Source organism: Geotrypetes seraphini, chromosome 11, assembly GCF_902459505.1.
Source record: "Geotrypetes seraphini chromosome 11, aGeoSer1.1, whole genome shotgun sequence".
NCBI lineage: Eukaryota > Metazoa > Chordata > Amphibia > Gymnophiona > Dermophiidae > Geotrypetes > Geotrypetes seraphini.
The window spans coordinates 69,344,531-69,372,469 of record NC_047094.1 but is presented as its reverse complement, the minus strand read 5'-3'; the positions used below and the strand labels follow the sequence as shown (position 1 = coordinate 69,372,469).

The window sequence follows — 27,939 nt, the reverse complement described above, 5'->3', positions numbered from 1 at the left end:
TTTTTCCTAAACCAGATAGGGACCCCACTTACATGAAAAATTATACACCAGTCTCATTACTTAATTTAGATTATAAAATCATGGCAAAAATTCTATCCACACAACTAAACAATGAAATAAATTCTTTAATACATAAGGATCAGGTAGGCTTCATCAAACATAGATACATAGGTGATAATTTAAGACTATTTCATCATATCAATAATCTGGCAAAGTCTTCCTCAGAGTGGGATTGGCCATCGAAGCAGAAAAAGCATTTGATTGTGTGGAGTGGCCTTTCCTACTATGGGTTCTGAAGTGGTTCAATTTTGGTGAGTACTTTATTAAATGGATAGAAACATTATACTGGCACCCTACCTCGAGAATCTTAATTAACAACTCATTATCGAAACCCTTCTCTCTGTCTAGAGGCACCCATCAAGGATGTCCCCTTTCACCACTATTATCTTCTACCTTCCAAAGTATTTAGATCAATGCTGTCTTGTTAAAATGTTTATTTTATTTTTATTTTTCCTCTAACTCTACTTTTCACTTCTCTATTACCCTCCAGGTACTTTAGTTAGATTGTGAGCCTTCGGGACAGTAAGGGAATTTTTCAAGTACCTTTCTTATTTCTAATCTTAATGTATATTTTCTGTAAACCGCTTAGAACCTAACGGATGTAGCGGTATATAAGAAATAAATTACATTACCGGTACATTACATTACATTATTCAATCTCACTTTAGAACCCTTCTTATTATCCATACGACAGTGCCCTCGGATTCAAGTTATTCCCATAGGACCCAGACAAGTCAAATTAGCCGCATACGTGGATGATGTCCTTCAGTGCCCTTCTATTTAGAGTAGGAATTGATGATGTAGAGATCTGATGATATGATGATGAATGAAGACATGTATTGCTTGTGTTTCAATGTTATATATTTTCATTTTGTTTGTAGTCAGTCTTCTCCAGGAAGCTTATGCGAAACTCAGCTTGACTTGAGGAGTGGAGCATTGCTGCATGTTCATTTTCACTATGTTGGGATTGAATCTCAAACTCAATGAACTGAATGCCAAGGTCCTCTGGTTTGGAAACTATAACTCCTTGCCTTATTTATTTTATTTATTTATTCAATTTTCTATACCATTCTCCCAGGTGAGCTCAGAACCGTTTACATGAGGCTGTAGCTTTAACCACTGCGCCACACTTTCCCAGAGTTGATGTTGGTAACCGGAGAAAAACTCAAGATCGAGAGGACATCAAAGGTGTTGGGTGTAATTATAGACTCAGACCTTACCTTTGCTGGCCAGATTAATTCCTTGGTTAGAAAATTTTTCTTCAGACTAAGACAATTAAAGAGCAATTAGATCTTCTCTGAGTCAGGCTACCTTCAGGACAGTAGCGAAAGTGGTCCTGCTCCCTTAGACTATTGTAATTCCTTATACTGCAGTATTACTGAAATAAGAATATGGGAGATTACAGCTACTCCAAAATACGGCTACCGGACTAATCTTCCAATGAAGTCAATTCGACAGAGTTACCCCGCTTTTAAGGGAATTACACTGGCTACCCGTAAAGAAGATAATTCAATATAAAATTGCATGCATGGTCCATAAAATCATTTATATAGAGAATTTCATAGGATTAATCTCAGACATCATTGTTACAAACTCCATTTTCAACTTGAGATCGAAGCAGTCCTTTAAGCTAGCTTTCTCTTCACCTTTGCATGTACACCAAAAGAAGTTATACGAATCCACTTTTGCATTCCAAGGCCCCAAAATTTGGAATGGCTTCCTACAACACCTGCGTCAACTGGACACATATTACAACTTTAGGAGAATGCTAGACTCATCTCTTCTCTTCAAGCCTATAATTCAAAATGCAAAGACATTTCTACTTCTTCAAACTTGTAATTCATTAGAAATCTTGTTGTAAACCATATTAAATCCTTGTCAAAACTTGCGATATAGAAGAAAATATATGGTATGGTATTATTTGGTGATGTAGGGGTGATACAGGAACTGGTGGATCCATCGTACGAGAGAAGTAGCCCACATGAAAGATAAGTGTCGTGGTCATTCAGACTTGGTTAACCCCCTTTTACAAAACTGCGCAAGAGGTTTTTTTTAGTGCCGGCCAATGCTCTGAATGCTCTGTACTGCTCCAACGCTTATAGGAACTCTATGACCGTAGGAGCAGCGTGGAGCATTCAGCGCACTGGCTGGCACTAAAAACCTCTTGTGCAGTTTTGTATAAAGGGGGGTAAGTGTGTTATTGGTGGAGGTGGCGGCTTTAAGGGAATATTTATTTGGCTATGTTCCCATGTTTCCTGTATTGTACCTATGCAGGTAGAAGAGCACTGAGCACATCATATCACAAATAGTTTATTTTGTATTTTATTATTTTTTTTTATGGTTATGAGCCTGTGTTTAGTGAATGTTTAATGTACACAGGGTGATTTAAATAATCATACTTCTTAAGTACTGTTATTTCATACACAGCTTTACATGCAAATAAGTTTTAAAAATAATAATTTAATCCTTATGTTTTTAATTGTGAAAAAAAAGAATCCACTACTTATATCATTTTTCTTGAGCTTAAAAAACCTGACAAGAGAAGCTGCCTTGCAGTCCAGATGGAGTCACACATCAAAAATAGAAAATTTCAGGCCTATTTGAAAAACCCAGTTCTAATGTGGTATCCATGAGGTCCCACTGCATGTTCACTTGCCAAGATGGCAGCCACGGGAGCCTGCACAGAGATGCCCTGATTCCACTATGCATGGCATCAGTGCTCTGTCCAGATGCTGAGTGTAGATAAACTTTCATCAGCTGAAGCAGGCTTTTTAATTTTTTTAGGATTCCAGAAGTAGCACTCCGCTGAACTGCTGTAGTCCATCCCTACCAGAGACCAGTCAAAAACTGGGTGGGAAACACCAATTCAGGAAGAAGCGAAAGCAGCAGAGAATTCCAGTTTTAAAATGCTGATCTCAACGACACTCCCCAGAAATCTTGACTATTAGAGACTATAAATCTCTGTCTCCTTGCACTCCTTTCCTGAGACATCCACTCCCCTGAGAGGTTTTCAGTTCCCACACAGAGTTTCTGCTTCAAAATTTGTCCTCAAAAACAAACATGTGGCACCTAAAGGCATGTACAAGAATACACCAGGCTAAGGGCTGCCACAAGATCTACAGAATCTCTTCTGCTAAAAGGAGAATGAGTCATTGTCGTGCATCTTCAGCATTCCAAGCCTGTGGGCCCAGGTACACATGCCTGGCATTAGCACTGCAGACAAATCAGAAGTCAATGTAGGACTCATGCTATAAAATCATCAACCACATCCAGAACCTTCCAACCCTCCACTGTCCCCTTCCCTGCCACAACTCACTTGCTCAGGCAATCATATATCAATTTCATAGTGAAGTAGAGTAGTAGCCTATTGGTTAGAGTAGTAGCCTATTGGTTAGAGCAGAGGACTGAGATCCCGGGTAACTGGGTTCGAGTCCACTGCAGCTCCTTTTGACTCTGGGCAAGTCCACTGCCCCAGGTACAAAATAAGTACCTATATATAATTTATAAACTGCTTCAATTATAGCCACAGAAAGGTGGTACACTTCTCCCTCCGTATTCACGGGGGATGCGGGCAGAACATAGCCGTGAATACCGAAGAATACTGAAAAACCGCAAATAACTTTTTGCATGTTATTCGCGGTTTTTCGGTAAAATAGACCTGAAAAAGATAATAAACCGTGAATAACCTGACCTGCAATTTGCTCCGCACAACACAGGAGCAGTGATTTCCTCCATGGGAGGGCCGAGTGCCCGTACTAGGCTCTATCTTTCCACAGTGAGCTCCTAATGCTCAAGCCACACCTCCGCTCCCGTTCTCCTCTCAGCCCCGGCAGGGGGACACTCTCCACTACAGCTGGTACACTCAGATTCCACCCTCAGATTCCATTGGCGGGGGGACACTCTCCACTGCAGCTGGTACACTCGTGGCAAAAATGCCACAGAAAGAATCCTGTTTTACTCAGGTAGGGCTAATAATCGAAAAGTTAGCATTTAGTGGAGTAGCTCGCTAAATTTCTCCAAGCCAGCGTGGAGTCCAGGTCAGCCATTCACTTCCACAGGGGCGCAGCGATTTCCAATGTGAAACACTGGGTTCAGTGACAAAAATTAGGGGACGGAGTCAGCAGCCGAAAAATCGTGAATAAGCAAATCCGCAGATATGGAAACCGCGGATATGGAGGAAGAAGTGTATTTGAAATCCCATCCCTTAAAACAATATAGGCACAGAAATTCCCACTACCTGAATCCCTCAACACTGCTCCTGTCACTACACTTTACAACCGTCACCAAGCTCTAAACACCATGCTCTGTATTTATTTATGATTTGTCAGCAGGCACCTAAACAAACTGCAGGAACGCCTTGCCGTGAAACTCCATCTTCATTCACTCATTTTCCCGTTTGCACTTCAGCAGCTGCTTCCTCAGCCCAATGGATTCATCTCTTCCTCTCACTTTCTCCATCTCGCCAACTCTTTGCATCTCCAACTCAGTCTCCCTTCCTATCAATTTTTCTCTCTCTTTTCCCCCCACTTTTTCCCTTCCATGTCTCCACTCTCTGTTCCCCATCTTTCCATCTTTGTCTTTCATCCGTGTTTCTCATTCTCACATTTTTGTTCATGCTTACTCGTCCTTTCATCTATTGTCTCTTTCCCTCCCTCTGCTTTTTCACCTTCAGCTTCCTACAGTGCTCACTCACAATGGATGTCATTTGAATTCTGGAATGACAGAATTAATTGGAATGCGGCGTCAGCGAGACAAAGCAAAATTGAGTGCAAATTTAAGACATCAAGGCACTGCTCTAAAAATAAAAATGGAATGTGAAGCATCATGCAATGGCTAACAACACTATCCCTCATTCACCAGGTAATGTTAACAACTTCAGTGTCGCCCTGTATGTAAAGCAATAACGACAACCACCTTCAACAGAAAGCACCAAAAGAACAATAGCTGTTTGAGTGAATTAAACAACAGTAAGATATCTTCACAGACAAGCTTCATGGCATCGTGAATAGGAAACTATCACCAGTCAAGATAAACAGGCAACCCTATTATGTTAAATACAAGCTCAACTGGAATCTATTGTCAACAAACATAGAAACTGAAAACATGATGGCAAATAAAAGTCATATGGCCTGTTTGGCTCGCCCATCCATGCCAGGAACTCAGTTCTTCAATCTCTTCCTCTCACTGTTTTGTACTGCAAATCACTTCTAAAGTACTATACTCGTATAGTGGATCTTCTGTTCTAGTCCCACAAATTTCTTGAATTCTGACAGCATCCTTATCTCTACCACCACAACCCTATTTTATTCTTTTACCCTCATCCCATGCTGATTTTATAGCCGCTTTTCCATTAGAAGAGATTTGTGTATTTTATTTACAGTCTTTATATCTAACTTATCCACAATTTTCTAAGTGGGTTAAAAAAACAAACAAACAGCTTAAAAGACGGACAATAAAATCATAAAATTTCAGTTAAAATTCTCAATAGTCTCAAATTAAAAATCTTACCATGTTTACAAAAGGAATCTAAATTTGACATTTCCTAATATAAGTAGGCATTCTATTTTGAAATTCGGGGATAGGGCAGGAACAAACACTGAAGCCACCCTATTGTGGTAATCAGACTGCAATGATGACATAAGAATCGCATATACAGAATACCACCACACTAACGTAGATACTACTATAGGGACACCTATCCCCTTCATCAAAGTAAAAAGCACTATTAAAACTTTATACATCATAAAGAGGCAAATGAGCCACCAATGAAGCTCATAAGAACCAGGGTAAAATACTCTTTGCACACCATCCCCAACAATACCCAACTGTCAAAATTTTATACCACCTGCAATGCTTTTAAGGTAGCTTCTGACAACCAAACTATGACCACATTCACTCACCAACTCCTGCTCACCCCTAGCACATTTCTGCACTTATAATATTTATTTATAATCAGTTATTCTAATTAGGATAACAGAAGGAGTGTTTATTACAGATTCATTACTTGCTAAGAATCAAATAATAAATAAAGTACACAATATAATCCTAAGGCTCTTCATACTTGTCTAATATTCCTAGTACCTTAAAGTTTAAACAGCTCAATAATACCAAGATGTAGACAGCAGTCCAGCAGTGAAAGGGGTGATATCCAGTCTCTAGCATTAAGTGTCACATGTATGATGATCTCTCCATTGGCAAGAGGTTGTGTGTGTGCGCTCAACGCAAAGAGCTCCTAGCTCTCAGAGAACAAGTCTGATCTCTTGAGACAAGAGTAGCAAGAATTGGGAGAAGCTGAAGAAGACAACAGAGGTACATAGAGGAGAACTTTTTTTCCCTTTTACTATTCCTTTCTTGATTTTATTGTGTGTTGCATGTGTGTTGCATATGTGTATCAGCTCCCTTGCTGTAAGCTACCTGGAATGAATGTGTGTTCTTTCCTATCAATGTAGTTCTTTTCTTACTGAATTTTGTTTTTAGATTGTAAACTGCTGTGATCTGAAGATTCAACCCATGCGATAAAGAAAGTTTTAATAAACCATGTTGTAGAGAAGTCTCACCTCCAGACTGGCAGCCCCTGTGCTGCCTTGGAGGAGGGAGGTCTCCTAAAAGGACAGCCTGGTAATGTAGAAAATAATCCTGTAGCTAGGATCTGCCCACCAGGGGACGCAATATTCTCTCACGCTGAGGATGGGTCTCCAGGGGCTTCTGCCCTGGATGGAAGGGTTAAGAAAGCTATTATAGTTGGTGATTTGATCGCTAAGCATGTAGACAGTTGGATGGCTGGTGGACATGAGCATCACCTGGTCACTCGCCTGCCTCACGCATCACCTAGATACATAGAAACATAGAAAGGTGACGGCAGAAAAGGGCTACAGCCCATCAAGTCTGCCCACTCTACTGACCCACCCCATTAAGTCTGAGTGCTGCTCGACCCACGTAGGGATCCCACGTGGATGTCCCATTTATTCTTAAAGTCGAGCACGCTTGTGGCCTTGATTACCTGCGTCGGAAGTTTGTTCCAGTGATCTACCACTCTTTCTGTGAAGAAATACTTCCTGATGTCACCTCTAAATTTCCCTCCCCTGAGTTTGAGCGGGTGCCCCCTTGTGACCGAGGGTCCCTTGGGAAGGAATATATCGTTTTCTACCTCGACACGACCTGTGACGTACTTAAAAGTCTCAATCATGTCACCCCTTTCCCTGCGCTCCTCTAGAGAGTACAGCTGCAATTTGCCCAGTCTTTCCTCGTATGAGAGACCCTTGAGTCCAGAGACCTTCCTAGTGGCCATTCGCTGGACCGACTCAGCTCGAAGCACATCTTTACAGTAATGTGGCCTCCAGAATTGCACACAGTACTCTAGATGAGGTCTCACCATGGTTCTATACAGTGGCATTATGACTTCAGGTTTGCGGCTGACGAAGCTTCTATTGATACATCCCATCATTTGCCTCGCCTTGGATGAGGCCTTCTCCACTTGTTTGGCAGCCTTCATGTCTGCACTGATGATCACTCCCATCACCCCCAGGACTATAGTTAGTGCTGGGGGAGGAGCCAGCTGTCTTGGTACATGTAGGTACCAATGACATAGGAAAATGTGGGAGGAAGGTTCTGGAAGCCAAATTTTGGGCTCTTAGTTAGAAAGCTGAAATCCAGATACAGCCAATTTCTAACTTTGGGTCCTAACTTCAGCCCTTCAAGTTTGTTTAACAGCCTCCTATGAGGAACCGTATCAAAGGCTTTGCTGAAATCTAAGTAAATTACATCTAGCATATGGCCTTGATCCAGCTCTCTGGTTACCCAATCAAAAAATTCAATCAGGTTCGTTTGGCACAATTTACCTTTTGTAATGCCATGTTGCCTTGGATCCTGTAACCCATTAGATTCAAGGAAGTTCACTATCCTTTCTTTCAGCAACACTTCCATTATTTTTCCAACAACCGATGTGGAGCTTACCAGCCTGTAGTTTCCCGCTTCATCCCTGTGACCACTTTTGTGAATAGGGACCACATCCGCTCTCCTCCAATCTCCAGGAACCACTCCAGAGATTTGTTGAACAAGTCTTTAATAGGACCCGCCAGAACCGCTCTGAGTTCCCTCAGTATCCTGGGAAGGATCCCGTCCGGTCCCATCGCTTTGTCCACCTTCAGTTTTTCAAGTTGTTCATAATCACTTTCCTCCATGAACGGCGCAGAATCTACTCCATTTTCTCGTGTTAGTTTGCCAGACAATTACGGTACTTCTCCAGGATTTTCCTCCGTGAACACAGAGCAGAAGTATTTGTTCAGCACGTTTGCTTTTTCCTCATCACTCCACATATCGGTTCCTAGCATCTTTTAGTTTAGCAATTCCATTTTTCATCTTCCTCCTTTCACTAATATATCTGAAAAAATTTTTGTCTCCCTTTTTTACATTTTTAGCCAGACGTATCTCTCTCTTGGAATCTTTCAGTTTCACCTGGTAGTCCTTTCTGCACTCCTCTTCTTGTGTTGTTTTTTTTAAATATTTCACAAATGCCAACTCTTTTGCCTTTATTTTAGATCTTTAGAGAGTGTCTCCATATGCTTTATAATGACAATTTACAATCCAGGAAGCTGCCTTTTGGCAGGACTCTATCAGTTTATATTCTTGTCAAGGCACAGTCTCCAGAAATGCAAACAGTATCCCAAATAGAGAGGCACTATTACCTCTTCTTCCTTATGGCTATTTCTTTCTCTATGCACCCAAACATCTTTCTGGCTTTTGCCATTACCCTATCTACCTATTGGGCAACCTTGTCATTTATTTATTTTTTATTTATTTTTTAGTATTTATATACCACTTATAGCCTAAGTCAGGGGTGTCAAAGTCCATCTTCGAGGGCCGCAATCCAGTCGGGTTTTCAGGATTTCCCCAATGAATATGCATGAGATCTATTTTCTTACACTGCTTTCATTGTATGCAAATAGAACTCATGCATATTCATTAGGGAAATCTTGAAAACCTGACTGGATTGCGGCCCCAGAGGAGGGACTTTGACACGCCTGGCCTAAGTGGTTTACATTCAGGTACTCAAGCATTTTCCTTATCTGTCCTAGTGGGCTCACAATCTATCTAATGTACCTAGGCCAGGGGTGGGCAACTCCGGTCCTCGAGGGCCGGAATCCAGTCGAGTTTTCAGGATTTCCCTAATGAATATGCATGAGATCTATTTGCATGCACTGCTTTCAATGCACATTCATTGGGGAAATCCTGAAAGCCTGACTGGATTCCAGCCCTCAAGGACTGGAGTTGCCCACCCCTGACCTACCCAGTGGAGTTTTGCAGTGCTGATTTTTGGAAATTTCTTAACAAGATATTGAAAACCTGGCAAGTTTACTTTATCCATGGCCTTTACCAGGTTCTTCATCAACCCCAGCTTGATATGAAGAGGTGGAATAAATATTTTATGAGGATCCACCAATAGCATAAATTTCACACTACTTGTCCCTGGGTTAAAGGTATCCTTCAGCTGCCAGACACATTTGACAATGTTCAGTTGTAGATCTACAATCCCACAAGCACAGGAAACAGCAGTATTTAATGAATCCTCCTTGCATTCCCACTAGCATACCAATGACCTTCAGATCACCACAGATGTTCCACTAGTGTGTTTTATAACTGATTGCTTCTAGTAAATTCTTCATATTCCCATAAGATTCCTTTAGTCCTAACCTTTGCAACTGATCCTTTTAGCTTCTTTTTAATCATTTTCCTCATTTTATCCTAGTCGCCCTTTCAAAAATTAAACGCTCCTACAGTAGATTTCTTTTGCGACATTACTCCCAGTATCAGCTCAAATTTGATCACGTTATGATCACTGTTTCCCAGCGGACCCAACACAGTTAACTCTTGTACTAAATCTTGCATTCCACTAAGGACCAAATCTAAAATAGCACCCCCTCTTGTCAGTTCCTGGACCAGTTGCTCGAAGAAGCAGTCATTTATGACATCTAGGCATTTTACCTGCCTAGTACTCCCCGATGTAACATTTAACCAGTCAATGTTGGGGTAATTGAAATCAAACTATATCAGATAAGAGGCATATATTTTCAATCATAAATATCAAAGAGCAATATATATGCTAGACACCTCAATCAGGCAAACCTGAATACATCCACCATTAATTCAAAAAACTCAAGTTAAACATAGAGGAGCACCAATAAAAAATAATGGAGAAAAAAAGACTTCAGTTAAACAGCTTCATGGGTCTAAAAAAACTCCAATTTAGGTGCTACAACTCAAAAAAAGTCCAATAAACAATGTTGAAATGTAGGTAAATCCAAGATGACTGAAACCGTCTCAAAAATGTGCTGTTAATAAGCAACGTTCTGGCATCCACACTGCTTATTCTAATTCATAGAAAGGTACTTAGCTGTACACCTGGGATCCAGTGTTGTAAATGTCTTGCTGCTATTCTCCTCCAGTTCAGTGCAGAAGTTCCCCTTCACAAAAACCCAATAGGGAGTCCTTGTTTCGTTAATTCTAACTGCGTCAGGGGTTGAAGAAAACTTATAACCAGCGCTCCTGCGAGTACACGCTCCAGCAGAAACTATCACTGTTTCAAAAATGGCTATTGGCTTCTAGACACCCAGACACGTATTTCAAGATTGAACTAAGGCTCCTCCTTCCTGCTAACAGAATCCTGCCGAACTCTGATTCAAGCACATATTGGAAACTCCTCCTACTTGGCTGATGTCATGCCAGGGAAGGAGGTCTCAACCAGTCTACAATCATTCAAAAATTATATACTTAACGCCTCAAAATTCAGTCTCAAACTAAGAGGCTGAAACCAGCCAGAGGTCTCTTCTCAAGGAGCGCTTTTCGGTTAAGGTGAGAAGATTCACGCACCCGTGAAGTATGGCATGCTTGGCCTGACTTAACATAGTATGGTAGAAGATAGAATGGCAAACATTGTCTGACAGAGATGGCAAAACATAGTTAAAGCATGATAAAACATAATATGACAAAACATGGTATGGCGAGACATAGCATGGCAAGCACAGTATGGCAAAAACATAGCATAGTATTACAAAGCATGGCTAACACAGAATAGCATGACTTGGCAAAAAAAGGTAAGGCCAGTGTGCTACAAGCCCCACTTTGTTCCTTTGTTGTGCACTGCAAGGGACTTTGCTTGCTCCTTTTTGTTTGAGAAATAGAAATTGAAATGCAAATTATCAGAACATTTGTGATTTGTATTAAATTGTATTTTAAATTAAAATATTATTAGTGATTTTATGTTGTATTTTTTTTGTCAGTTATTTTATTAAGTATGTTTTGTTGTTACCCGCTCAAAACTGTTTAATGTGGTGGGATACAATTTTTTTAAATTATTAATTAGATAAATAAACAAAGCTGACATTCCAATTATTAAATTCAGAATAAAATATACATTTTTTTACCTTTGTCTCAGCATTTTCTCTCTCCATTTGCTTTAGTCCCAGTGTCTCTTCTTTTTCTCTCTTTTTCCTTAATGGTCTCCTGTCCATTTGACAAGTCTTCTCACTCAGTGCCTTCACTTATCTTACCTCTGTATCCCTCATATGTCCTATCCTCTATGTTCTTCTTTCTATCCTCCTCACAGGTTCCTCATCGCAGGATTCCTATCCCCCTTCCTAGTTCAACTTTGAACCTCTGTGTCCCTCAGTTCCCTCCATGCCTAGCACATCCCCTCTTTATTCCCTTCCTAAGTGGTGCCCACCCTGCAGCCAGCATCTCTCCCTCCTTCCCTCTACCCTTCCTCATAATCCAGCATCTCTCGCCTCTTCCTCCTTCCTTCCCCCATCCCCTGCGATTTGGCCTCTCTCACCTCTTTCTTCTTCCTTCCCCCCCCTTTGCAATTTAGCCTGTTATTCTTCTTCCTCCTGCCCCTTACCCTGGCCATTTGGCCTCTCTTCTTCCTTCTTCCTTCTCCCTCTCCTGCAATTTGGCCTCACTTTCTTCTTCCTCCCATCTCTGCAATTTGGCCTTTTCTTCCTCCTCCTCCCCTTCCCCCTCCCAATCTCTGCAATTTGGCCTCTCTTTCTTCTTCTTTCTCCTCACCCCCCCCCAATCTCTGCAATTTGGCCTCTCTTTTTTCTTCCTCCTCCTTACCCCCCCAAAAAAATCTCTGCAATTTGGCCTCTCTTTCTTTTTTCTCCTCCTCACCCCCACCCCCCAATCTCTGCAATTGGGCCTCTTTCTTCTTCCTTCCCTCCCCCTGTGATTTGGTTTCTCTCTTTCCCTTATTCCTCCCTCCCCACAATCAGTTCAGCATTTCTCTCTTTTCTACCACTCCCCCAATATGATCCGGTACCTCTCTCTCCCTTCTCTTCTATACATGCTGTAATTTTTAATCTTCCAGTCTGGCACTGGCAGAATCAGTCAGTTTAAACACGCTGCCTTCAGTGACCTAGAAGCTTTCCTCTGCTGCATCTTCCTTCATCGCAGAGGCTGGATGCTGCAGCAGAGGGAAAGCATGTTTAAGCTGACTGATGCTGCTGGTTCTGGCCTGGAAGATTAAAAGCAGCAACATTGAAATGGTAGAGAGGTGGCTTACAACAGTCAAGCTAGGAACCCTAGCTACAGGGCCTCTAGGAGCAAGGAGCCCTGTGATCCTGCACCTTTCCCCCCTGCCTAAGACCGGAGCTGTGTAACCTAGAAAGCAATTCTAGAACTAGGAGCCTCCATTTTGGAGTCCTAAGACCATATGGTAGGTCCTATTTTATAATTGCATTTGGGTGCCATTATAGAATAGGACCTACCATATGGCCATTATATCAGTGGGTGCCATTATATAAGTGCGTCACAAACCTTTTAAGCTGTGGTACACTAATCTCGGGGCTGCGGCTGGAGGGCACCCAGAAATGCGCTTACATCAACGCAATGATGTCACATGCACATGTGAAACCATCATGTCGACATCCGCACATGCGTGGATGTCCTCCAGCCACAGCCCTTAGCCTCCTATTACCGCCGGTGGAGGGTGCTGCAGAAGGAGAGGCAAGGAGAAGGAGCAGAGGCACCGGCATAGAGGAGAGGTGCTGGCACCAGCTGACTACAGCACGCGTCTCTCGCTGTGAGAGCCACGTCCTGTAAGCAGTCAGCCGGCGCCTCTCCTCGCCAGTATCTCGAGGCATACAGTTTGCGATACACTGCAATATACAATAGTAGCACAACTCCATATTGGTGTACCCAACATTTCAGCACCTGAACTTAACACCAGCCATAGAGCTGACATAAGAACAGGCACCTATATGTGGCTGCAATATGCGTAAATACTAGCATTCTTTTTTTTTTTTTTTTTGGGGGGGGGGGTTTATTGTAATAAATGTTATTGAATTTTTGTAATAAAGTATAACAAAACATTGATGAAATCAGAATGTCCATTTACATCAACAAATATCAACAGGTCTGGCCATTTAGATAACAGGTCAATCAAATGATTAAACAATGGCCCATTTCTAATAATTAGCACACTTGGGAGTATAAACATCAAGAAAACCTTCAACTTTGGATCAGTCGAGATATACTCATATCCAGGCAAAATCAGGTGTTTTAACCATGGCTACAAAGAGATGATTTATAAACTGCTGCCTCTTCCCCTCAATTAGCCTTTCCAGGATGATGTACCATTATATAACCTGGTGGCTGCAATTTGTTATGTTGGTCCCTCTAACTCAATAAGCCATGATTCTGTAATAAGCAAAATATCTAAAATTATCACTAAATAGGTTCCATAAAATTTATCTTATTAAGAACAGAATACACACATTTGTGATTTGGTTCAACATATCCTTTTCTGATGTCTTCACAAGGCACTGAGGCCACCCCTACTCCCATACAGCCAATTCTCCCACCCAACTCCTTGACCCCCAGCCTGGCTCTCAGCCCCATTCATTTCCTATTTATAAATTATCAAAACTCTTTGTTCTGCTACCAAAACCCCTTGTATAACACAATGACCCAACCCATCACAGTAGGAATAGAAGACTTACTAAATAAAACAAACCACCACAGTATAACACGTCTCCAATACTTCAGCTTAACAATTCCTATAGATAGATAGATATCCAACTGAGTCAGTTACAGAAAGGAAAACATATACTTGTATGAAGGATAAATGTAAAGTAATGCCTCCCTCTCCATAATTTGTCTTTAAATGAAGATATTGCATCAAAAATACTTGAAAATTCCTCTTTTATTACATGTATTTATTTTTCTACATAGTCACCACCATTTATCACACATTTCTGCCAATGGCAGGCAAGTATCTGAAAGAAGTCACAAAAAAACAGCATATCTGTCTCTTCAAACAGTTCCTCGGTCCTATCCACTGCTTCATTCAAGTCAAATAGATGTCCCTGAGAGTATTCCTTCAATTTTGGGAAAAAAAAATGGAAATCATATGGCGCTAAGTCTAAAGTCTAATAGCGAGACCCATCTTCGCAATTGTCTCTGTGATGTTTCATAGCTATTGGAGATCTAACTTTACCATGTTGCTACAAAATTTCCCTCTTATTCCAAACTCTTCTCAATCATTCCTTCAGCATTTTCAGGGCTGCAATGTAACAAGCTTTGAGTAACCCTCCAATTGTTCTTTATGAGTTTGTCAACTTTTCTCATGTTAAACTCATCTGTTGACGTCACAGGTTGTCTACTTTGTTTTTGATCATACAAATTAAGCCCTTCCGGTCCACAATCTTTACATTTTTTTTGGCCCAGCAATGCCACACATCAACACAGGCATCATAACAAACAACCTAATTGTCTAGGTCAGGGGTAGGCAATTCCGGTCCTCGAGAGCCGGAGCTAGGTCAGGTTTTCAGGATATCCACAATGAATATGTATGAGATGGATTTGCATGCACTGCCTCCTTGGCTAACCCTTGGCTGATACTGGCACTTCTGAAGTCCTTGCTATACTTAAAGAATATGATACTATGTTGATTTGAATCAGGGCTGTGGAGTCGGAGTCAGAGTCAGAGTCAGAGTCGGAGTCGGAGGAAATTTCGGGTACCTGGAGTCGGAGTCAGAAGTACAAAAAACTGAGGAGTCGGAGTCGGAACATTTATCTACCGACTCCATTTTTGAACTTGGCATACCAATCACGAGCGATTCTTTCAGCTATAGCACCCACTATATACACAGCACAAATGTTGCGAGCAGCTTCTGCAGCCTTAGAACCTTGATTAAAAGCAAAAAGAAGGTGGTGTCGAAAATGCTCATTTCTCTCAACTTGACATTCCATTTTAACGATCTGAAAATTAACCAGTGCTGTGGAGTCGGAGTCGAGGAGTCGGAGTCGGAGGAAATTTCGGGTACCTGGAGTCGGAGTCAGAGTCTGAAGTACAAAAAACTGAGGAGTCAGAGTCAGAACATTTATCTACCGACTCCACAGCCCTGATTTGAACTAGCTTATTTTGTGAACACAAGCAAAGAATCCAACAGTACTGCAATGATATATCAAATCGAAGAACGAAAGAAAAAAAACTGCAGAAATGGTGTACAAGACACCAAGTCTTTAATGAACAAACATAAATGTAATCATAACAGTTTGTATCCAGAAAGCATGGCTCCACATGGTTTTCCTGTGTATTCACACTATTTACTTGATTCTTTCACATTACACTAATATATTCACATTATTGCTTAGCAGAATCACTATCACATTTCAACATTAAGGCAGATGATGTTCTCACCACTATCACATATAAGATTATCTTGTCACATATTTTCGCTGTCACCATTCTGACTTACAATTACGAACATACAAACTTTTGTTCATACATATTGTTTACATTATGACCCCTGAGGAAGGAGTATTTCTTTGAAACACAGACCGTGCCGGGTCCCGGTTCACCAACCTTTGTGGATACAAACTGTTTTATGATTACATATTGATTACATTTATGTTTGTTCATTAAAGACTTGGCGTCTTGTACACCATTCCTGCAGTTTTTTCTTTCGTTCTTAGCTTATTTTGTGTACATTTTTGATGTATGTTTTCTTTGTAAGGTGCTTAGTTTTAAGTGGGGTATAAGTTTTAAAAATAGATTCCACATTTCTTGGGGAGATTGGTTAATATAGCATTGTTCAGGGATCAATCCTCAGGCAGCAGTACAATAACTGAGCTTATCAAGTAATTCTAGTCTTCTAGTATGTAAACTGGTCTTAAGACCTCCAAGACCATTGCTTGGCCCCAGTTTCTGGCTGTCCCTGCAAACACTTTTGTGAATAGAGATCACATCCGCAAAAGTGGTTGCAGAGATGAAGGGGGAAACTACAGGCCGGTAAGCCTCACTTCAGTTATTAGAAAAATAATGGAAATGTTGTTGAAGAAAAGGATAGTGAAATTCTTAGAATCCATGTGATCAAACATTTTCATGGGCAATCTTGCAATCACATTAGAAGCATTGCTACATCTCCATGAAACCTACCAAATCCTTTATTCTTTTGTATGGTAAAGCAGCATTTGCTTCAACTGGATTTAGACAAGTTCCTATGAAAGTAAGTTTATTCCCTGGTCAAAATCAGGTTGAATTTCTTGTAATTATCAAGAAACACCTTGTTCTGAAGGTTAATAGTTACTTGAGTGGCTTACAGAACATCCAATTTGGTAGATACAGCTACTAACCAGTAATCTAAACAGACCCAAAGATATGCTTCCACACCACCACAAATTTGATTAACACTTGATGTTGCTGCCAGACTGAACAATAGCACCTTACCTTGCAGTAACTGTGGAAATTTACTACTGTAACATACCACCCGTGGAAGCTTCGACAAATGGGTACAAGAGTATAAGCATTGTTGAGGTCTAGCAAATATATCCAGTCTTCTTGCTGAAGAAAAAGGAAGGACAGTTGATAAAGGATTTATCTCAAATTACTTTTTCAAACTAAATTTGTTGAGATCTTGGATATGGACAGAGGCAATCATCCTATATTCCTGGATATATAAAAATGGGAATAAAGTCCCTGTTTGTACCATAGAAATAGCAGATTCTATTGCTTCCACTCTTAAAGCAGGAGATCCAGACTAGAGAATGACACAGTGACAAAATTCATCACCGTTCCCGTCTCCGGAGAAAACAATCCCGTGTCATTCTTTAGTGTCTATCTCAACCATAGTCCTACATCAGTATTCTTCAATGCAAGACTTCAGGGTCAGTGGCTATACCGATTCATACTCCAATTCTTTCCTCTCTCCTTAAAGAATGACATGGAGATGATTTCCCCCGGTTATCCGTGGGGACGGGAACAGTGATGAATTTTGTCACTGTGCCATTCTCTAATTTCCAGACTGATAAATGGATCTTCCAATGAATGACTGGATAAAGAGGAGAAAATTAGTGGAATCTGAGCCAATAACCTCTTGACAATAGTTAACAACCAGGTGTCTATGATAATATAACTGTTCCTTGAAATAATGCATTAATAAGTTTCCTGCAGGCAGCAAGTCAAATAGATGAAGCTTCCTTTGGTGGATTTTGAGCTTGTTGCTTTTTTGTGGCCTTTTATCATTTTGCCTTTTTAGAACATTTGATGAGACGTGTAGGGGCATTTTCGATAGAATGCCTAAGTTTGAGTTTGGATGTTTTGGGAAAGACAATCAAAAATCCAGTCCATGCTCAAAACAGCAAGACATTTTTTTTTTTTTTAATGACCTAGGTAGACATTTTGGTCCTTAGTACATCTATCTTTTTAGCCATTCTCGAATATAAATACATCCACATGAAAAATGCACAAAAGTTCTCCTCTAGGCAGCCTGCACTCTTAGTAAATTGTTCAGACAGCTGAGCATAGCAGAGGGGCTCTGCTAAGAAGTACCGTAGTGAATTTCACATTAAAAGTCCCAGGTAAAGATGTCACTATATCTTGCTTATATTGCATGGTGAGCCCTCCAAAACCCACCCAAAACTTACTGTATCCACATGTACACCACAACAATAGCCCTTATGCCTGCAGGTGTCATCTTAATGTAGGTGCAGTAGGTTTTGGAGAGCTCACCATACAATATAAGCAAGATATATTAAATTTTCATGCATTTGTTATAAATCAGTCTTTGGTATGTCAACAGGCTATCTTACTCCTTACTTCTCTTTGAGCCACTCTAATAAGAGTACATGCAGAGTGCATTTGTTTACATATCCTTCATAAAACCTTGTCGTTACAAGAAGTTCCTTGAGAGAACCCTCTCGTTTCAGACCGCTAAATTGAATGTATGGCTTGGAAAAATTATGTTAAGAGGTTTCTTCTTATTCTGATTTTAGAAAACTGTTAAAGACACAACTATTTGATAGGTTGGTATCTTAATGCATCCTGTTCTTTTTCATTTATAATTTGATGTATTTTATCTGCATTGTATGTATTAATTTTATTTGTTGTGAACCGCCTAGAACCTTTTTGGTATGGAGAATAAATTATTATTATTATTATTATTATATGGTGACACCTGTACCTGGAAATTTTAATGTGAAATTCACCTGCTCCCTATGTCTGTGTTAACATCTGAAGCTGCTTGGGCTGAGAACTTTACAGCACCCCCCTGGTAATACTGGCTAGAATGTACTGGGATTTTTTTTATCATCATTGGGTGATGGGAGGGGATCGGTGACTACAGGGGGGGAGGGATCATGCCTTAATCCCTCCAGTGGTCAACTGGTCAGTTTGGGCACCTTTTAAGCATTTAGATGCTTTTAAAACAAATCTAGCTCTAAAAGTCTTTAAAAAAAGCCCAGGATCCAAGTCCTAAGCCTGCTCAAAATACACCTCTAACATGACCCCTTAAGATTTGGACGCACTAGAGACAAAACAACCAGAAAGACATCTATAAAATTATGTAGTGTTTGTCTGTATATGTTTAATATGTTTTCCCTATACTCTTTAATACACTATTAATTAGTTCTTATTCTTCTATTTTAAATTTTTATTGTTAACCGGTCAGATATTTGCTTTATGATCGGGATAAGAAAAACTAATAAACTTGAAACTTGAAACTTGATGTTTTAAGACTGCCCACTTGGACATTTTGACTAGTAAGGTGTCCCAAGTGCTGTCTTTTGGATATCTATCTTTTTTGAAAATGAGTCCCATAGTGTGCTATTTATAATGTGTAAACCAAGGATAACACCTTTTACAATAGAGATTTTGCTTCTTGCATGAAGAGTATCAATATGCGCAATGAGGCAAATCTCCATTCTCTTAGGCTTTTGCAGCTGGCGTCATGATTGTTGCAGTTCTCCAGGTCTTGCGGCGAAACCCAGACAACTGCAAATGTCTGTTGTGTCATGGCTGCTACAAAGTTTGTAAGGTACACACATGCTCTTTTATGATGCCTAAAGTTTCTTTGACTTTCTTGCCAAAGAAATGGTCTCCTTTACTGGGAGAATCAGTCTGTTTGTAATGTACATCCTTGCAAAGTCCTGTAGCTTGCAACTATGCCAACTTATGTGAACAGCTCCTGTGGCTGAAGATTTAGAGACAATGCATTAAAATATCATAAGTGGATCTGATAGACTGTAGTGTGAATCTTTATCTTAACTATTTGCAACGGAATCGGCTGCATTTGGTTCATCTGGTAAAGTGTCACAAACTTGACTGAATCTTCTGGAAGCATTTACATATTTCAACATATACTTCATTAGCTGTTATTCTAGGGCTCACGGGGAAGGATGTTCTTCCTATCTGAACTAACGCTTTAGGATCCTTAATAGGAGGAATACTTGAGAACTTCTTGGACTTTTATGTTTTTCTCATGGCTGACTAACACTGCTGAATGATGTTATAGCTGTCTTATTAAAACTAGAAAGAGAATGAACCTTGTATTTGGTATCAATCGTCTTAAGAGACTATAAAAGTGTAGAAAACATTCTGCTAAGCTTTGTCTGAGGTCCAAAAGCAATCTGTATATGGGAACCACTGCCATCAATTTGGCATTTCTAAATATTTTAAGAAACACAACACAGATTCTTGTTTTTTGGGGAGGGGAGGAATGTTGAACAGTAACATAACATAAAATAAAAACCACTTATAGACCACATAACTGTAAAGATCTATGTGGTTTACAAAAAATTAATCTAAGTCACAAATGAGAATCTGAAGAAATTAATTACCCCAAAATCTTGAAAAAAAATAAGTCTTCAGATGCCTTCTAAAGTCCAAATATGACATGGATAGGAGGAATAATTGTTTAAAGTCTTTATCCCAGAGGGCGACCTGATAAGACAATGTACGTTCATATCTTTTAAACTTACATCCATTCACTGAAGGGTTAACGAAAAGAGCACGAGCAATGCAGGAGTTTTTTGGGTTAAAGAATGAGAATACCTGCAACAGTACATCTCTTGCTAATTTCAGAAATTTAAGGTATATAATATTCTTATAGAGAATGTATTTTATAACAGCAGAGGAGAGCAAATTATCTTCTTTCTTGGGAACTCACAAAGATAAGAACCTATTGAATCTTCTCAATAGAAAATATCCTCCAGAAAATGCCTGGAAAATATGTGAGACTCATCTTCTGTGTCAAAGCAACCAAAAGCCGATGCAGAGTCCCCTTGATGCAGAGAAGGTTCTTGTGATCTCAGATGAAGTAAGAACTTGGGTAGACTGGACAGGCCATATGGTCTATAGCAGATAAAGATCTATCAACCTATCCATCTTTAGTTTGTGCCTATTTCTGGCAGAGTGATAAAAAAAATTTTTGAAAATAGAGATCATGCTGGTTTGAGCATATATTGCTGTCTGGGTAGGAAGAGACAGAAAGTGAAGGGTCATCAGCCTCAGTCACTAGAGTCTTCAGAGAGGTCATCCTCTGCTTCTTTACTGATAAAGAGATCCATTCCTGACTGAGTAGCTGAATGTATTTTAGAAGCTGGACATCTGAGCTCCTTGGAAAGAAGATGTCTACTTACTGTACCATCTAGATTTTCCTTCTCCGAATCATTTTCTGTGCTTATCTCCCTGGTATTACTCTGGACAATTGATTGGTATGGTGTCTACACCAAAAGCTCAGGATTCTATATCCATGTCCAATGAGCCTCCTATCCTCCAAGACTACCATCAATGAAGAAATTCACTGCACATAGGGGACTACAATAATGTTCCCTACAATGGGAGCAAATTGATGGAGGGCTGATGGAGAGGAGGGTGCCTGAACTACCCAGCATTCTCACCCCACAAAAGGGCTAGCCTTTCTGCTAATCTGATGAGGCCTGAAAGTAACTCTTCTTACTGGAATATAAGAGCTCCAGCCTCTACACGAACTCCTCCCTATGGACATCCTATGGACATCCCATCTTGTCATTAATCTGCTTTACATTCTTGCCAAAGAGCAAACACCAACCAAAGAACAGTTTCTTAAGGCATGCCATAGAGGTAGCATCAATTGACTAATCTCTAAGCTATAGCCATCTATGAACTACCATGTCCAGGGCCAGCAAGCATGAAAATAGGTGAATGAGAACATGCAAAATGTTCATCACAAAGGTTGTTTCTGATTCTAGAAGGGCCACAGTGATAGTGAAAGCTATTGGACCCAATGTTGAAATACCAGGGCCACGTATCCACTACAAACTGCTGCCTGTACCCCCAGTGCTCAGAAAAGAAAGAGCTGCTTAAGACGCAACTCAAACTTATAGTCATGGGCTTCACTAAGAGACATAATGCCCTCCACCAGAATAGTGGTCTTCTTAATAGTCGTCATCACCAGAACATCAACCTTGGGATCCTTGAACAACCTCTCCAGGTCATTCCAAGGAAGGGGATAAAACTTGCTCATCAGTCTTGTCCCCTTTGGCCCATGTTAAGGCCCGATAATTTACTGTAGATTATTAAACCTCAAAACTGTCCTATACTCCTGAGGAAATTAGATTATATTGCAAGGCTCCAGTTTCCCAAGACCATAGAGGATGACAGGCAAAACCTGAATTACTCAATTACTAAGCAGAAGATACAGCAAGTTATTAGAAAGCTCCCTAATAGGAAATCACCGGGAGAGGATGGATTACCAGGAGAATATTATAAAATCTTAAATTCTGAAATATCTTCAATTCTTTTGAAAATAGATGTTCTTCCTCATTTGTGTATAAAGTTAATGTGGTAGTTCTTTCAAAGCCAGAAAAAGACTCATCACTATGTGCATATTATAGGCCTATTACCCTACTGACATGAAAATGTTTGCAAAGGTTCTGTAAAACAGGTTGCAAGGGATACTACCTAAGTTTAGACATTAGGATCAGATGGAATTTGTGCTGGGACAGCAGCTGGGGGATAGTGTTAAAAGGGCCTTAGACCTGATTGACACTCTTCAATGTAGAAGGGAAGAGAGGATTAGTGGAGCTGAATATGCTGAGAAAAGCCTTCAACCATGTAGAATGGGCCATCTGTTTGAGGTTATGGGCTGGGGGTAATTTTGGAAAATGGGTAAAGGCTTTTTGTACATTGCATCCAGAAGTGTCACTGTAGTTGATCAGATGATGTTTATTTTCCTGGGGAACAAGACAGAAACGCTCTGTCACCTATGTTTTTTGTCATTGTGATTGAGCCTTTTGCTGCTAAAATAAGGGACTCAGCTGATAAAGAACTACTATTGATATGGGGAGAGACACATAAGATATTATTATATGCTAATGAAACTGTTATATTTATGAAAGACCCAGTAAAGTCACTGCCTTATTTTACTAAGTGACTTGGCATGGTTTGGGATGGAATTGGGATTTAAAGTGATTATAGATAAAACCCGAGGTTCTGTTTCATGTATGCCCCTCAGACTTTAAAGACTTCCCCTTTTAAGTAGCTGTGAAAAGCCTGCAATATCTGGGAGTCTATTTATCTCATAACCTCTCCGAACTGTATTAGTTAAATTATGAGAGGCTAACCAAAATGGTGCAATTGGATCTTGATGCATGGAAGTCCCTAGCCCCGAGTGGCCATAGTAAAAATAATGATATTGCCAAAATTCCTATTTTTTTCACACCTCCATATACATATTTCCATTCAACAACTTAAAATCTGGGACATGATGTTGAGATAATTTGTATGAATAAGGAAAAAGCCAGGAGTCAACTTAGTCAACAGGTCGATAGGAGGTATATCAAAATAAAATAAACTTGAAACTTGACTTGGGTTTCCAAACTCAAAGAGATATTACCAAGCAAGGTACTAAAGATACTCTATTAGAGGATGACGGAACCTGCTTTTTTTCAATTTTGGCCAACACCAAAGCTGCAGCTGAAACTTATTGCCTGGTTCAGCCAAAGCTGAAAATATAAACTAAAGACTGGTTGTATGAATGTGAACTAATGAAGCCCACTGGGGACTGCCAAAGCTTGCAGTCAGCAGCCCTCTACTAAACCTACAAGAGGTTATTACTTTCCAGTCCCAAGAACTGCAAGCACAGACTGACAACTGGGAGAGTCATTTCCAAAAAAATTATCAATAAGAGCTCCATTCAATTCCTATGGGTTTCAGTGCATTTGCCATAGGAGAATCGCTACCAAAGCTATGTAAAAGGGGCCCTTAAGTCTGGCATGTTCAAGTTCCCAAGTCAATGTAGATGTAGCTAAATATCCTCCAAGACAGGAACTTTGTGAGAATGTGTTTTTAAAAAATCACAATTACCAGCTTTTTATGCTTACCCAAACTGTGCACAAGTAACAAGAGAAATCAGCATTGAGATGTTTCTCATTTTGTATTTAGTTATAAAACTGAGTAAGGACAAGCATGATACAGATTCTTATTAAAATAGGGTAAAATATTTCAGACACTGGTCTACACTGCGGACATTAGACCAGCTTGATGCACAATCAAAAATAAAAAAGCACATTGATGTCACTATATGCTCTGAAAAATTATAATAAAGAGCAATACATTTCTCAAATTATTTTCTAATATATAAACTTCATTTCATTGAAATACCATTTCCCTACTAACACTATATGAAGACCAGTACTTGTACTTGAAGCAATCACTGCAGGTTCCTCTCTCATAGAATCTAGCTTCTTCTGCATGCCACAAGTTTGATTAAAATGCTGCATTTTCATCATGCTCAATAGGACCTGAAAATTCTTTATAATCACCCAAATAGTATCCAAGCCAGAATATATATAATAATTTAAATAATGAAAGACCATATTTTACCTGCAAGCAAAATAGCCTTCATACACATGAGCCTCTGCTAATAAAAACTGAAATAAAAAGCTAGTGCTTTTACCAATGGCTGACTTTGTGCCACATTTGAAAGACAGCTGATATAGTATCTTCACAGAGAGGCTAATTTTACAGACATAAATTTCTGCTCCTCCTCCCCTCCAGACTAACTTGTGATAATCAGCTCTACTCTCAAAATGGCTGCCGTGACCTCTTACAGCAGTCTCAGAGATTGTCAGTAGATGTCATGGCAGCCATTTTGAGAGCAGAGCCAGTATGAGTAGGAGCAACTTGGGATTACTCCTGCTCTGACTACACCCCTAGACTACCAGGGACTGTAAGACAGGCCTGAGAGTGGCACCTACAGGTGGAAAGGGGATAGGCGACTCCTGTTTGGAGAAGAGGGAGAGAGGAAGCAATACAGGACAATGCATAAATGTACTGCTTCCACTGAAAACACGTGGTCAGTCTTGGCTGAAACCAAAAATCAGGCAGAAAAAAGATTTGGGGCCAGTTTCAGCACCATAACTGAAATTTGACTGGCCTCTACACTCTATGACCACTGTAGAGAACATCCCATGATTTACTGGGTAAGAATAGAAAAAGCAAGACTAGCCTCATTCTTGTTATTTGAGACTTGCGAGGGTAACTGGGGAGAGCAGGCAAAAAAAGGCAATGGGGAAGAAAACTTTTTTTTGTGTATATGTGTGTGTGTGTGTGTGTGTGTGTGTGTGTGTGTATCTCCCCTATATTGGGCATGACAAAGGCTGAAAGAGACACCCTATAATTTGCTTAAAGACCATCACCCTTGTTACATAGAGTATTTTGCTACCCTGAGAAATAGATTGCAAGGTGTAGGGTTCACCTGTTGTAAGAATCCATATGTCCAGAATCCTTTCTGGAACACAGTCAACTGCCAGATTTTTGCAATGGAAGATCCCTTATTTTTAGTACTTTCAGGGGAGGGATTTTCTAATGAACACAGTAATATGGGCTAATTTGCATAGAGAACCTACTAAGAGAGAGTCCATCTTATTCAAAAGACAACTAGAAATAAGTTGCTATCTGATAATGGTCATTTTTCTCAATGGAGGAGAGTAAACAGTGGAGTGCCACAGGAATCTGTACTTGGACCAGTGCTATTTAATTTATTTATAAATGATCTGGAAATTGGAATGACGAGTGAGGTGATTAAATTTGCAGATGACACAAACTGTTCAAAGCTGTTAAAACGCATGCAGATTGTGAAACATTGCAGGCAGACTTTAGGAAATTGGAAGACTGGGCATCCAAGTGACAGATGAAATTTAATGTGGACAAATGCAAAGTGATGCACATTGGGAAGAATAACCCAAATCACAGTTACCGGATGCTAGGGTCTACATCCTGGGGTTTAGCGCCCCTGAAAGGGATCTGGGTGTCATTGTAGACAATATGATGAAACTTTCTGCCCAATGTGCTGTGGCAGCGGCCAAAAAAGCAAGCAAGATGCTAGGAATTATTAAAAAAGGGATGGTTAACAAGACTAAATATATTATAATGCCTCTGTTTCGCTCCATGGTGCGACCTCACCTGGAGTATTGTGTTCAATTCTGGTCTCCTTATCTCAAGAAAGATATAGCGGCACTAGAAAAGGTTCAAAGAAGAGCGACCAAGATGATAAAGGGGATGGAACTCCTCTCGTATGAGGAAAGACTAAAAAAGTTAGGGCTCTTCAGCTTGGAAAAGAGAAGGCTGAGGGGAGATATGATTGAAGTCTACAAAATCCTGAGTGGAGAGGAACGGGTACAAGTGGATTGATTTTTCACTCCATCAAAAATTACAAAGACTAGGGGACACTCGATGAAATTGCAGGGAAATACTTTTAAAACCAATAGGAGGCAATATTTTTTTACTCAGAGAATAGTTAAACTCTGGAACGCGTTGCCAGAGGTTCTGGTAAAAGTGGATAGCATAGCTGGTTTTAAGAAAGGTTTGGACAAATTCCTGTAGGAAAAGTCTATAGTCTTTTATTAAGATATGGGGGAAATCTCTGCTTGCCCTGGATCAGTAGCATGGAATGTTGCTACTCTTTGGGTTTTGGCCAGATACTAGTGACCTGGATTTGCCACCATGAGAATGGGCTACTGGGCTTGATGAACCATTGGGCTGACCCTGGAGATAGGTGCATGCAGCTTCATTGAATCATCAGTAGGATAAGAATTAGCATGGCTCACCTGTCAACATCATATGATGGAACTGGTGCTCAAAAGCATCTTCACTCAACTGTTTCTAGTTAGTGGAGGTCTAGATGTCTTCGGAGATGAGTCCGGAGACTGGTGTTTGATACCACTTCAAGAAATAGAGTCTTGGAGATAGGTGCATGCAGCTTCATTGAATCATCAGTAGGATAAGAATTAGCATGGCTCACCTGTCAACATCATATGATGGAACTGATGCTCAAAAGCATCTTCACCCAACTGTTTCTAGTTAGTGGAGGTCCAGATGTTGCAATGTTCAAAAGGATTCAACAAATTTGGCCATAAATAGACCAGAATTCATATGAGGTTGTTATGGACAATATGTTTGATCCAAACACATCAGTCCTTCGGAAAGAAATTGCAACTTTCTGCAGAACAGCCTTGAATGCATCACATCCAAGGGAAGACTACAAGGAGCTTCTTGAGCTCCGTTTAATTTTTCTTGCAGCTGCCTGCCTGAATGCAGATAAAGTGAACCAATCAGTTTGAGCACCTGGGGCTTTTCACCATGCACCGTGGATGGCAAAGGCCATCTACAGTATTAAGATACTGTATTTCTGTTCCAGCACCAGTTCTCTCTTACTGCCAAAGAAAGGCAGGTCAAAGACATTGTTCTCTTTGTTAGCCTCATCTGCATCCACTGCTGGCATGAAGCACAACTCAATGGCTTGCTTCTGCTTTTAATACTCCAAAAATATCCGAACAAGTTTGTTGCCAAAGCTTCGTCAACAACAGTCACCAGACATCTGAAGTATTTGTCAGAAATTTTTGGTTGGCCTTTTTTGATGACAGATGAAGCAGTGAAGTCCACGATAAGGCAAGCCTTCAACTTCTACAATCCACAAGTTCAGTGAAACGTCCTGATTGCCCTCCCAAGTCACTCAGTCCCATTAGCTTGGCATCATATATAACAAAAAGAACTTGTGTCTTCTTTGGTGTTCTTGACACAAATAGACAAGAAAAGGCTCCACAATTTCAGGTTAAAGATCCTGTAAACTGGAGAGATGATACAAACTACCAGTATTTGAAGCAGTCAGAACAGAAAGACCTATCCATAAGAACATAAGCATAGCCTTACTGGGTCAAACCAATGGTCCATCAAGCCCAGTAGTCTGTTCTCATAGTGGCCAATCCCAGCTTGCTGCAAAGTCACACTGATGGATACTGACTGAATGTAGGACTACCATTTAGTGTTTATACATAAACATTTTGTATTTACCTTTATGTGAAGAAAATCAATAAAAACAAGAGAAAAAGGAAGCCGATATGGTTTTCCAAACTAGTGGCGGAGAAAATAAAGGCGAAAGAGTTGGCGTTCGTGAAATATAAAAAAAACCAAGAAGAGGAGTGCAGAAAGGACTACAGGGTGAAACTGAAAGAAGCCAAGAGAGAGATACGTCTGGCGAAAGCACAGGCGGAAGAACAAATGGCAAAAAATGAAAAAAAGGGAGACAAAAATTTTTTCAGATATATTAGTGAAAGGAGAAAGAT

The 27,939-nt window shown here is 40.2% G+C and overlaps 1 protein-coding gene across 14 annotated transcripts in view; it reads right to left on the bottom strand.

Moving 5' to 3' along the window:
- Positions 1-27,939, bottom strand: part of POU2F2 (POU class 2 homeobox 2) — a 404,239-nt gene that overhangs the window by 267,141 nt on the left and 109,159 nt on the right. For 10 of the 14 annotated variants that reach the window (XR_004541086.1, XR_004541087.1, XM_033963217.1 and 7 more), the window contains one exon: positions 16,787-16,900. The exons of 2 other annotated variants lie outside the window; for them this stretch is intronic. Coding sequence is in view for 8 of the 12 variants with exons in the window: in XM_033963217.1 (XP_033819108.1) it covers positions 16,787-16,900 (114 nt within the window). In the remaining 4 variants the exon portion in view is untranslated. Of the gene's footprint in view, positions 1-10,458; positions 10,623-16,786; positions 16,901-27,939 lie in introns of those variants that run through there. 2 more of the 14 variants (XM_033963218.1, XM_033963221.1) reach the window with 2 other exon arrangements.